Source organism: Crocuta crocuta, unplaced genomic scaffold, assembly GCF_008692635.1.
Source record: "Crocuta crocuta isolate KB4526 unplaced genomic scaffold, BGI_CrCroc_1.0 scaffold586, whole genome shotgun sequence".
NCBI lineage: Eukaryota > Metazoa > Chordata > Mammalia > Carnivora > Hyaenidae > Crocuta > Crocuta crocuta.
Genome location: NW_027532407.1, coordinates 2,939,865 through 2,952,940, shown reverse-complemented (window position 1 = coordinate 2,952,940; position 13,076 = coordinate 2,939,865). Strand labels below are relative to the sequence as shown.

The 13,076-nt window shown below is 41.7% G+C and overlaps 1 protein-coding gene across 2 annotated transcripts in view; it reads left to right on the top strand.

Moving 5' to 3' along the window:
• Window positions 1-13,076, top strand: part of LCP1 (lymphocyte cytosolic protein 1) — an 84,905-nt gene that overhangs the window by 42,570 nt on the left and 29,259 nt on the right. For both annotated transcript variants that reach the window (XM_077778767.1, XM_077778766.1), the window contains exons 2-5: window positions 8,422-8,508; window positions 9,093-9,256; window positions 9,425-9,554; window positions 11,167-11,299. In XM_077778767.1, coding sequence (XP_077634893.1) covers window positions 8,445-8,508; window positions 9,093-9,256; window positions 9,425-9,554; window positions 11,167-11,299 — 491 coding nt within the window. In that variant the 5' untranslated portion in view covers window positions 8,422-8,444. The remainder of the gene's footprint in view (window positions 1-8,421; window positions 8,509-9,092; window positions 9,257-9,424; window positions 9,555-11,166; window positions 11,300-13,076) is intronic.

Below are 13,076 nucleotides of genomic sequence, written 5' to 3'. Positions count from 1 at the left end.
GGGAGGCAACACAGAGCCTGATGTTACACAGACAGGCAGTAACCTAGGTCTCCCAGGCCCACGCTCGGCACTTTCTTCCTCCCTCTGCCAGTTTTTCTGGTTATGGTTTCCTTGGAGATGTACAAGTGTATAAATTATGTGGGTGTCTTTATTTTATGGCTGATTAAGATGCGTGCTGTTTTTATTTTTTGATAAGTTTCTGTGTTAATTTCTTACTCTTCTCTTTTTCCCCCTTGCAGACCTGTTTCACCTACTCATTTTTGATCTTCAAAGCTTTTCCCATTGTATTCACCATTTTGCAATAAGTGAGCTATAATCTCTGTGTCACACTGGAAACCTGACATTTAACTGTGGGCTTCATGAAGCCCGAGGCTTTGGGAGCCCCATGCTTATGGCAAACAGAGCTGTGCTTTGCACACAGACTAGTAGATGATGAGAAAGAATGCATGAATGAGCAAACGATGAATCAATGATGTCTAATATTGAGGTAACTGAACTGAATAGTGAGTGATCTACTAGTCCATAACAATATTCAGCTTTTTTTAAAAAAAAATCCAAGGATACCCTGAACTTTCAGTAAGGAAGAGTCTGGATCTTAAAGTCCTTGTGGTAGAATGCAGAATGAAGGGATTTTCAAGATGTTCACACCAGGAGAGTCCTTATCTATGCCCTAGGGAAGGAAAGAGATGGCAAGACAGTGAGGGCCTCCCCCCCGGCCCCCCAGCCTGGAGTATCCCCTTTGCTTGCAAGAGTTTTGTTCTGTGTCACAGTCTTTTTTTATATTTTTCTTTTGAGAGAACACAAGCAGGGAGGGGCAGAGAGGGAGGGAGAGGGAGAATCCCCCCTATAAGCACAGAGCCCCACACGAGGCTTGATCTCATGAACCATGAATGAGATCATGACCTGAGCTAAAATCAGGAGTCAGACGCTAAACCAACCTAGCCACCCAGGCGCCCACTGGGTCACAGCCTTAATGGCTCTGAGCAGCTCTGTAGAAAACCAAGGTAGCATGGGGACAGGATGTTGGGGGAGGGGAGGCAGGTAGATGGGCATTCCTCCCTTGGTAACTGAGTCAGGCTCTGTGTGCAATGTTATATACAGCTTCCAAAGCCCCTCAACTGTGACCAGATGACAGAGGCCCCCAGAACATCACGTTCATCAGGGTTAGAGTAATCTGGCTGGCTGAGTTTAAGGTCCGAGATAGCTAGAGAAGAGAGCCACTGAGCCGGTCCCCCTGACTCACTCTTGCAAGGTCATGGTCGGTCATGGCAGGGGTAGTAAAGATTCCAGTTCTGTGCTCTGGGACAGCCCTTGGGCAAATCAGTGTATCCGTAGGAAGAAAAAAAAGACAATCTCCAGGAGATTTTGACTTGACAAAAGAATTCATAAGTGGTCCTTTGTATTTGAAGCTATTTATAATTACTTGGCTTCTTGAAAACAAAGTCATTGTTAAAATACATTTTCAGGGGGCGCCTGGGTGGCTTAGTTGGTTAAGCGTCCGACTTTTGCTTAGGTCATATCTCGCAGTTCGAGGGTTCGAGCCCTGCATCGGGCTCTGTGCTGACTGCCAGCCCAGAGCCTGGAGCCTGTTTCAGAGTCTGTGACTCCCTCTTCTCTCCGACCTTCCCCTGCTCACGCTCTCTCTCTCTCCTAGAAAACATTAAAAATTTTTTTTAAAAAAAATACATTTTCAGAATCGTCCTTTATGTTAAACTTTGGAATATCTGTACGCATGGAGGACTGGAGTCCCGAGAACATATGGTAAATTACTGGTGGTTAGCTCCCCTGGTTTGTAACATGAAGGGGACAGAATTCGGTGAAGCAAAGCTTCTTCTTTGTTTCATAGTTTATCATGATGGCTTCTTAAAAACTTATGGGCATTTTATTTGGCTTCAGAGTCCTATGTGTTTTAGGGTCCTCTTCTTCAGTGAGCATGTCTAATACTAAAGGTTGCAATATGAATGATGTTTTCGATTACATGTTGTTTCGGGTTATTAACTGTTCATTCAGGTATTCGGAAGTTGTACAGTTTTCACCTGGCTGCGTACTGAAATTATTGAGGCAAATGTAGGAATCTGGGTCCTGAGTTTCCAGTTTTATTTTACCCGGTGTGTCAGGTTGCAGGAAAAGTAGGACACATTCAAAAGAGTCCGTGGCAATGTGATGCCGGGTCACAGATGCCTCCCTTATCCTGGCAGTTATATAACTGGGCATCAATATATCAAACCGAAATACTGACCAGCACACCACCACCACCTCTCGGAATAAATGCAGCCACGGCATCTCACTCTGGGCAGGTCACCTTTTCTTCTCCTTTCTGCTGCATTTCATGGTCAGTCAGGAAACCCCCCAGTGAAAGTTCAGCTTACGTGGTTGCATTTATGTTTGAGAATGTACTATATTTCCTTCCATAAATTCTACAGCACTGTGTTCTGTAGTAGCCTCCCACAAATAGCTTCTGTATTCCAGCTTTAGGGAACTTGAGTTCAGGTGCTTTTATTCTTAGGTAGTCATGATCAGAAGTTCTCTTTCACTGCCGACGTGGGAAATACCAGCCTCCTCTAAGCAGGGACTCAAAACTCACTGACCTAAAGAAATGAGCAGCTTTTGTGGCTTCTGCAATTTGGGGGTTATTTGGTTTTCCTAGGGCTTTGGAAATAATCTTATAAAAGTGAACCACCGGTCCTTTCTTTGGCCAAGTGTCTTGGGATTTTAGAGCTATCGATTTAATAAACTTAAGTGCTCACAGAAAAACTGGCAGCCAGATGTCACTTAGGTGAATAGTGGGAGTCTGTATTCTTAGAGTTATGATTTGGGCAGTGATTCTAAAATAAGGTTCCAGAATTCACCCCTGATTTGCAAGAGACCTTAAAATTGTTCCTGGGAGGGCATAGTTAGATGATACAGTCATTAGTAAGGGATAAGGAAGTGATATATATATATATACAATGGAATATTACTCAGCCATAGAAAGGAGGAAATCCTACCATTTGTGACCTTGTGGATGGACCTTGAAGGCATTATGCTAAGTGAAATAAGTCAGACAGCAAAAGGGAAATGCTGCCTGATCTTATTTTTTGTGGAATCTTAAAATAAGTAAGTAAATAAATAAGTAAGCAAATAAACAAAAACAGCTAGAATGAAACTTACAGAAGAAGAAATCAGACTTGTGGTTACCAGAGGCAGGTGGTGGTGGGGAAGGAGGAGCTGGAGTTGGGTGTTCAAAAGACACAAACTTCCAGCTGTAAGATCAGTAAGTCCTAGGGATGTGATACGCGACACTGTGGCTACAGTTAGCATTTCTGTGTGGTATATATGAGAATTGTTGCCAGTAAATCCTAAGAGTTGTCATCACAAGAAGAAGAAATTTCCCCCCATAGTCTTTCTCCTTTCTTTGCTTTTTTTTATTTTTAATTTTTAATGTTTTTATTTATTTTTGAGAGAGAGAGAGAGAGAGAGAGCATGAGTGGGAGAGAGGAAAGAGAGAGAAGGAGACATAGAATCTGAAGCAGGCTTCAGGCTCCAAGCTGTCAGCACAGAGCCTGACACGGGGCTCGAACCCATGAACCGTGAGATCATGACCTGAGCTGAAGTCGGACGCTTAACTGACTAAGCCCCCCAGACGCCACTCTTTCTTTTTATTGTATCTGTATGAGGAAATGGATGATAGCTGAACCTATTCTGATCACATGTCAATCAAACCATCATGCCGTGCACCTTAAACTCACATAGTGATGTATGTCAGGTATTTCCCAATAAAATTTGAAAAAACAAAACGGGGAGGGGGGGCACTCTTAATGCGGGAGCAGTGGAGTGGAAGCTGGAAGGAACACGTTTTCCTCAAACACTCGTTTCAGGCTCCGAATGGCTCAGCACATCTCATTACTGCAGTGACCCGGTGCCAGCTGAAACCCTGACGTACTATCCTTATGAATCCGAATAACATTAATACAGATGTTCATGCACTGGGTATATTTTTTCCAGGCAAACACATTAATAGACTGTGTAAAGTACCTAATATTTGAGTCTAACCCCAGCAATATCCTTCTTAGAAATGGTCTGATCTGCATGCTTTTAATTACCTCCTCTTCCTGCTTCTCTGCTTTGTGAAAATGCTGCCATTTGCACGTTCGGTGCAATTAGTTAAAGGGTCTCTTCTCACTTATGGACCTTAATAGCCCTGTTGATGTTCCGTCCACCCTTTTCCTGCCCGGCTCACCAGCAACTGCATTTAGAACTCTGGCCTTGCTTTGAGAACTTGTACGTAGACAAAGCATTTAATCTCATTGAAATGTTAGTTTTCTGGCCTAGAGAATGACAGAGTTGTAATAAATTATTCCTTAATTGTGTTCTCAAATTGACTTGTGTTTTCAGGACTTACGGCTCATTCTGATAGTAAAAGAGACCCTCTCCAGGTACATATTCATGTGTGGGCCCCCAAACAACACAGCCTCACAGTAACTTGGGCTGTTGACTGTTCCTTCTCCAATTCACCTTTTCAATGAATTTTCCTTTAGCTCTTAAATCACTCAAGGATTTTGGAATTTTAAAATGTGAGGTCTGTCTCACTATATGGCTTCTCTAAGTTGATCTTCCCCATTTTATAAATCTCTTAAAAAATACAGTTATCCAGATGCCCAGGGTTTTCATCTTGACCTACTTGCAGTGGTTTAAAAATCACATGGTTTTAAAATCATGCTTCCCTCACCACTTCTCGATCTTCAATTTGAAAGGGCCATGCCATTCATTTTCTCAACTTTTCCATTGCACCATGGTCTTTAGATTTTCTTTCTCATCTAATACAGTAACTCTTTTGTTTCTTCTTTGGCCCTGCTCTTGACCCTTAAAATGTAGTCTCATTTTTGCCTTTATTTGTGTTTCTCACTAGCCACTTACAGTGCTCAACAGTCTGAAACTCTCATGTCAAAGGATAGAGTTAAGTTTAGACTCAGAGATCCCATTCGTGCTTCTTACCTTTAACATTGTTCCCTGCTTTTAGGGTAAGTAGGGCAGTGTAGACCTGCCTCACCTGAAATGAGGAACAGCACGTGGCTTGTGGCAGGCATTTGGAAAATATTGGTAAATGATTGGATTTATCTCATAGCCCCATGAACACCCATGAACCAGGAAATGTTAAGACGCTTAAGAACAAGAAAGGCCAGCCAGCTCTAGGTCTAAAGGCCCTTTTTGATTTTATCAAAGATCTTGTGAAAATGTGATGGAGGAGAGCCTTCCCTCAAGGTATATATGGAATATTTGTAAAGGCATAAAGTAAAGCCAGGCCAAATTAGTCACAAGGATTTAGTAAAAGGTACAAATTTATGTACTAATTTCTTAGCACAGAGGCATTGCTTTCTTAACACATGAAAGCAAAACCTTCCTAAACTAGGCATACTAGATAGGCTTTCTGTGTTATGGTTTTTTTTTTAATCTCCCATGGAGTGTATGTATGAGATGGTTAATAAATCATTGCTGAGTGAGCGTATGGGTGGACAAAATGAATATCTAACAGAAGTGGGAAAGCATTGAACCTGAATAGACAGAATGAGGGAAGAGAAAAGACTGAGAATTGGAATCCTGCCTGCTCCTCTCCCTGGCTGTGTGATCTCAGATATGTGTTCTAACTTCTCTGAGCTTCTGTTTCCTGTTCTACAAAATGGGAATGTATATATTTTTGCCATCAGATTTCACTGAGGGACATTAAAATAAACACAGAGCGTGTGTTTACTGTATCTCATAAGTATTCTCTCCTGGGTAAGGTATTACTGTCAGACCTCAGTTCTGTGGTCCTAAAAAAAAAAAAAATGGCTTCTTTGGCTCTTATAGATAGAATGAAGTATGTGACTGATGACATTTCCCTTTTTGCATTCACTTCTAGAGAACTTGGAACTAGATTTTCAGCCTGCTTCTAGCAAATGTGTGGTCTTCACTGTGGACTTGAAAGATTGAAGCTCCTCTGCCATTATCTTGTCTTACCTATGCTTGCCCCTCCTCCTTAACTATTACGTGATTTTATTCATTTAATTCTTCCGCTTGGGTGTAACTTTGTAACCTGGCTTAAATTGGTTTTGGAACAAGGCTTGGCGAGGGAGGAAGGAAGGATGGATGGAAGGAAGAAAGGACGAGGGATGGAAGGAAAGGAAGAAAAAAGCAAAAAGGGAGGGAGACAGCGAGAGGCAGAGAAAGAAAGGAAAGGAGTGAAGAAGGCAAGAAAGTCGGATAGCCATTGGCCGTCCCTGAGGGTTATTGTGCTGTGTACGTGTTTGCTTTATAGTTAAGTTCTACGTGGTTTTACCTTCCTTCAGAGAACCCAGTGAACATTTGTAGATGCATGAGGTAACTAATAAAATTATTCATAATAAACCATATTTTAGAGGAATTGAAATAACAACAGTATCTAATTCTATGACTTTCTTTTTTTTAATGATTATTTAATTTTAAGAGAGAGAGAGAGTGCACACCAGCAGGGGAGGGGCAGTGAGAGAGGAGACACAGAATCTGAAGCAGGCTCCAGGCTCTGAGCTGTCAGCACAGAGCCTAAAGCAGGGCTTGAACTCATGGACCAAGAGATCATGACCTGAGCCCAAGTCAGATGCTTGACCAACTGAGCCACCCAGGCGCCCCTGAGTCTATGACTTTCAATCATGCTCCCTGAAGTTCCTACTGGTACATAAGGTCAGAGGAAGTGGGATGGTGGAGACAGGGAAACATTTAGATTTTTTCACCCAACACCTCTCAGCGTTGTTATTTTGACTTGTTCACTTCAATCTACATGTGAACCTTCTGTTAACAAAGGATTTGGGGGAAAACCAAAGTTTGAAACCACTGATATGTGTACATAACTAAATAGTAAGTTGGTGGATAATGGCAGAGGATTTGCCAAATGGAGCATGAGGCACTTTTGGCCTATAGATTTAAGTGTTAAAACCGTTCCCTTTTTTATGTGATTGTTGGTTGATTGGCAGTAAGAGCAAGTATAGCACTATAAAATGCTGTGAAAACAAAGAAAAGGAAATGCATTAAAGTAATATCCTGTAACAAATATAAAATATGTTTTTTAAATGTTTATTTTTGAGAGAGAGAGAGAGTGAGCGAGCAGGGCAGGGGCAGAGAGAAAGGGAGACAGAGAATAGCTAGCTGGCTTCACATTCTTCAGTGGCAGAGCCCCATGTGGGACTCGATCTCATGAACCATGAGATCATGACCTGAGCTGAAATCAGGAGTCCGAGGCCTAACCGACCAAGCCACCCTGGCATGTAAAATACTTGCAAAAATCAGTAACTTCACTAAAATGTTCAAATTATAATTACATGTAAAAATGCCCCATCATCTGTGCTCCTTCCCTGCTCATCCCTTCACTGCCAGGAAATCCAGTAAACGTTAGTGGAACTGCCGTTTGAAATATTCTGGTGTGGATTAGCCAAGGACATGGAGAATATAATCTGTTTTCTGTTTCATTCTCTTTTTGCCCACAAGAGGGCAGCAATAAAGCACAGGGAAGGGGAAATTAACTCCAGCACTAGAATTTAAGTTTCAAATACCTAGTAAGTCCCCGAGATTCCCATGTATGAATTATTAGAGGGTCAGGTTCCCTTCCTCTTTCCCTAAATATTGAGAGAACTTTGGAAACTCCCTTTGAAGTTATAAAAGTTACCTATTGGCTTGGCCTAACATTAATTATAAATGCAAGCATGACATCCTCTCTAAAAAAGGTATTTATGTAAAACTTAAGTGTTATAGTTGTACATTACCATGTGGCGCACTACTCCAAGACTTAGTGATTTACAACAACAGTCATTTTACCATATCTCTCGATTCTGTTCATTGATTGGACACAGCTGGTTGGTTTTTCTGCTTCGTGTGATTTGACAGGGACTGTGGACATCCAGGGTCTCCAATTAGCTGGAAGGTCCCAAGTGGCCTACTCTGGTGCCTGGTGGTTGATGCTGGCTGTCAGCTGGGACCCTAGGCAGAGTGCCCAGTTCTGCATTGGCTTCTTATTCATGTGGTTTGGACATCTCATAGCATGGCACTTGGTTTCCAAGAGGGAACATCCTAACAATGAGCATTCCCAAAGGAAGGAGCCAGAAGTTTCCAGTCCCAGACATGGCTCCTGCTGCCTTCTCAATGGTCAAAGCTGACACAGGATCAGCCCAGATTCAAGGGGAGGGAAATCAACTCCACTTCATGATGTGAGGAGAAGTCTGTATACACAGGGAGAGGAGAAGTGGTGAGGGCCAATTGGAGACCACATGGAGGGTTATGAATAAGGTTATTTCTTACATATCGGGAAGCTCTGTATTAATCACGAGGGATACAGAGGGATATTTCTTCACTTAATAAGTGGAAATTGCTGCTCACTGTGGTGCTTTCAGAACTGAGAGCACAGAAGTCATTCCTTATGTTCTTCTCCTTCCTCAGATCTGTTGTGTAAAGCAATAAAAATGGCCAGAGGCTCAGTGTCCGACGAAGAAATGATGGAGCTCAGAGAAGCTTTTGCCAAAGTTGGTGAGTAGACCTGCAATTCAGGTCACATAATTGTCCTCTGTACTGAGTAGCTTCGGGACAGATTCAAAGAACTGGCAACATGAGCAAAATAGTGGAAATGAAAGGAATGTGGCGGTATTGGTTAAAGTTGCTGAGGGAACTGAATTTTGAAAAATCTACTTTAAGAAATTACTTCTTTCTCTATCAAAACATGGAGTATGGACCCTTTGAACCCTGCAGCTTTTCTCAGATTCTTGTCTTGTCTGATGTCTTTGGTTTCCTTTGTTTTTCTACTATTTCATACTTTTTCTTTGTATCTCTAAGCTCGTGATTTATTTTCCCATCTGTTTCTGTAAAAGTCTCTTTGGATTCTGTTGCCAAAACCTCTATTGTGACGTTATGACCCATGGATGTTGGAAGTGACACTGATGCCCATCTCCAACAGAAACGGGCCTCTTGTGAGATTCTGACTCTTGCATGGCATCAGGCTGCGACCCCTGAATGATTGCCTCTCCAGCCCACTCACCTCCCATCTCACCTTCCCCCACCTCTCCGTCCTGTTTCCTGAATTTCCCTGAAACTTCAGATCCTTTCTTGCCTTGCAGATACCGACGGCAATGGGTACATCAGCTGCAATGAATTGAATGACTTGTTCAAGGCTGCTTGCTTGCCTCTGCCTGGGTACAAAGTGAGAGAAATTACAGAAAACCTCATGGCTACAGGTGACCTAGACCAGGACGGGAGGATCAGCTTTGATGAGTTTATCAAGGTAAGTATGAGGCAGAACACAAGGAGATGCCTTTGAAACTTGGAATCTTAATTCGAAAAATGCCCAGAAAAGCATTCCCACCCTTCCCACTTCAATATTACATATTCTTCCCTTTGCAGTTTTCTTGATCACAGATTGGATTTCTAAAGATACATGACATTTTTGCAGGTTTTCCATGGCCTGAAAAGCACAGATGTTGCCAAGACCTTTAGGAAGGCAATCAATAAGAAGGAAGGCATCTGTGCGATTGGTGGTACTTCGGAGCAGTCCAGCGTGGGCACCCAGCACTCATATTCAGGTATGCTGTCCCCCGGGGTGGGGAGTGGAAGTGGGGAGAGTGCCTGCGTGAGGGGAGACTGGGGAGTAGTCGGAGAGGGAGCCATATGGAAAGGATCTGTGCCTTCTGGGGCTACAGATTCTAAACTTGGTCTTAAACCTCGGGGGTGTGAATCAAGACAGAAGCCAACACGAGGGTATTGACTATGGCTGTTTTCCTGTGGTTGGTGTGCTAATTCCAGGGACATGATGTAGGAGGAGCAATCCTGGTTCTAGGAAGAGTCTAATACCAAATTATCTTAACAGCATTTAAAAAATACATTGAGGCTGCCAGAATTCCTTTCTAAATCTTATGGATAAAATGAACTTTTCAGGCTTTTATCTTCTCCAAACTTCATGATTATTCTCAATGCCTACTGATTGGTCAAGATTATTATGTTTTTACTGATTTGGAAGGAAGCTGTGTATTTATTTTGAAGGCTGCCATCCAACAGCCCTAATGGAAACTGCCAAAAGTTCAAACACTACAGTAATCCAACAAATCCCAAACTGAGTTCTTTAATACACTGGTTGATCTTAAAGATAAATTCATGGTTAAGTACCATCTGTAATTATGAAGGCAGCGTTTAATCTTTTACTTTTAAAAACAGAAATTATGTAAATATGCATTATGAATCTTCAAGACAATGAGAACTCAAACTTTTGTGACCCAGAATTCTTCTGGGGGACACTGTTGTTTTCAGTGACACACAATTTGGGAAACACCGTACTGGGCTGTAAGACATAACATGAGGTTTTATTAAAACTTCCAAAATCAGGGGCACCTGGGTGGCTTAGTCAGTTAAGCGTCCAACTTTCACTTAGGTCATGATCTCGCGGTTTGTGGGTTCGAGCCCCGCGTCGGGCTCTGTGCTGACTGACAGCTCGGAGCCTGGAGCCTGTTTCAGTCTGTGACTCCCTCTCTCTCTGACTCTCCCTTGCTCACGCTGTCTCTCTCTCTCTCTCTCCTAGAAATAAATAAAACATTAAAAAAAAAAACTTCCAAAATCAACTTCTGGCAAGTTTATTGATAAGGAAGAAAGATTATATCACATAGGATTTTACTTCATAGCATTTTATTATAATTATATAAAGAAACTCAAAGATCTGTGATCATCTCACATTTGAATTGGCTGGGCTGAAGGCAGCCTGAGTTTTATCCTGTAACCATTAGATCACATTCATATTTAAATTGTATCTAAATACAAATAAAATATATCTAATATGTTACATATTATATATATATNATTATATATCTATCATCTATAGAGTATTATATATATATAGATATTCTTCTGGGGGACACTGTTGTTTTCAGTGACACACAATTTTGGGAATATATATATATATATATATCTTTTAAATCTGCTTGCCCTATGTTTTATGTCTTGGAGTGAATAGAAATTCTGTTCTATTCTCCAAGTCATCTGAGATTTTTTAATGTCAATAAAAATGTCAATAAATGTAAGATGATAGGATACGGGACCAGATAGCACCTCAGTGGCTCTCCTGGGCGTGGCAGTCTGAGATCCATGTGTATAATTTTATGTCGGATTCCACTTTGCAAATCAGCCATTTTTATCATTTACTTGCAGAGGAAGAGAAGTACGCCTTTGTCAACTGGATAAACAAAGCTCTGGAAAATGACCCCGACTGTCGACATGTCATCCCAATGAATCCAAACACAAATGATCTCTTCAATGCCGTTGGGGATGGCATTGTCCTTTGGTAAATAACACTTCCTTCTTGGTTTCCAAAGGTTTTCCTGGAATTTTCTGGAATACCAACAATTCATTGTGCTTATCCTAGGCCAACTTCCTCCGGTGCTCAGCGGGACTAGAAATGCTTTCTGACTTGTACTTGGCAGGTCCCAGAAAGCAAACTAATTTCAAAAGCAAATTATAATGAGAAATGTAAAGCTACTATCACTTGTTTGGAGGAGAGGGATGCACAGTACAGAGACAAAAAAACACAGAGGGCATGCAAGAATACAAAGTCAAAAACAATTATTTTTGGAACATATGCCACTTGGCTTCATCTGAACATGACCTACCCTGAAAGTACATAAATTGATAATAGCAGTATGAGGATTGAAGCAACCCAGTGCAAGTCCTTACACAGAGACTTTTGAGTGGTGCACACAAACAGGCAATTCACATGCTGAGGACACCTGGGAAAAGAGGAATGTATTCTGTTTGCAGAAGGTCTCCACACACATTTGGTCCTCATGGTGTCTTTGAAATGCTTCTGTAGCTCTTGTTTTAGCAGCTTCTAATACCATTGTAAGACATGGTATTTCAAAAGGCTTGAAATACCCAGTCTCAGGTGGGCTCAGGAATTGAAGGGAAGGATGGATGGGCAAGATTTAAAACTAACTCATCCCTGCTCTGAGCCGAGCACTTCTGCTTTTGGTATTCTATTTATTAGAGTTCACCATTAGATTTCATTTTAAAGAGTTTCAACTGCCAAAAATAAAAAAAAAATTTTAAATAAAATTTTAAAAAAGGGGCGCCTGGGTAGCTCAGTCGGTTAAGCGTCCAACTTCGGCTCAGGTCATGAGCTCATGGTTCATGAGTTCGAGCCCCTCATCGGGTTCTGTGCTGACAGCTCAGAGCCTGGAGCCTGTTTCAGATTCTGTGTCTCCCTCTCTCTCTGACCCTCCCCCGACTCGTGCTCTGTCTCTCTCTGTCTCAAAAATAAAAAAATAAAAATAAAAACAAATTTAAAAAAATGTTTCAACTGCCAAAAAAAAAAGGACATAAAAAATGTGGGCAGGATCAAATCCTAATTCCTTAGGTTGTCCCACAACGCACCCTATCATCTTCCCTCAGTCTCCTACTGGCTTTATCTCCTAAGACACCTATGACTCAGGCAGGGACCCAGTGCAAGGCACTGAGTGAGTGGCTGCATGAATAATTGTATCAGCAACCATACTTATTCTTCCCCATACATGTCCTGCTCATAATGAAACTGGCTTTGCCTTTTATTTTTCTTTTTAAGAATGCCTTTTCTCGGGAGCACCTTGGTGGCTCAGTTGGTTAAGCATCCGACTCTTGATTTTGGCTTAGGTCATGATCTCATGGTTCGTGAGATCAAGCCCCACATCAGGCTCTGTACTGACAGTGCAGAGAATCCCGGCTTGGGATTCTCTCTCTCTCTGCTCCTTTCCTGTTCACATTCTCTGTCTCTCTCAAAATAAACAGACTCTAAAGAAAAAAAAAAAAAAAGGAAGAATGCCCTTCCCTATCCTCTCCTCCTATAGAGATCCATTTACCATGACAGTTTCTGGTCTATTCCAATCTTCCAGTGGTCTCTTCCTTCACTGGGTTCTTAAAGCATTATTTGTAGTACTTTGAAAGCTGTCATAACATTCTTCTTTTGGACTCATGTAACTTCATATCAATATATTTTGTCTCTATAATTGAGCCATAAGATTTTCAAGAGAAGGGTTACCTTATACTTTCTTAATCACTCCTCCCTCCCACCATTTCCCAAGACTTCTAGC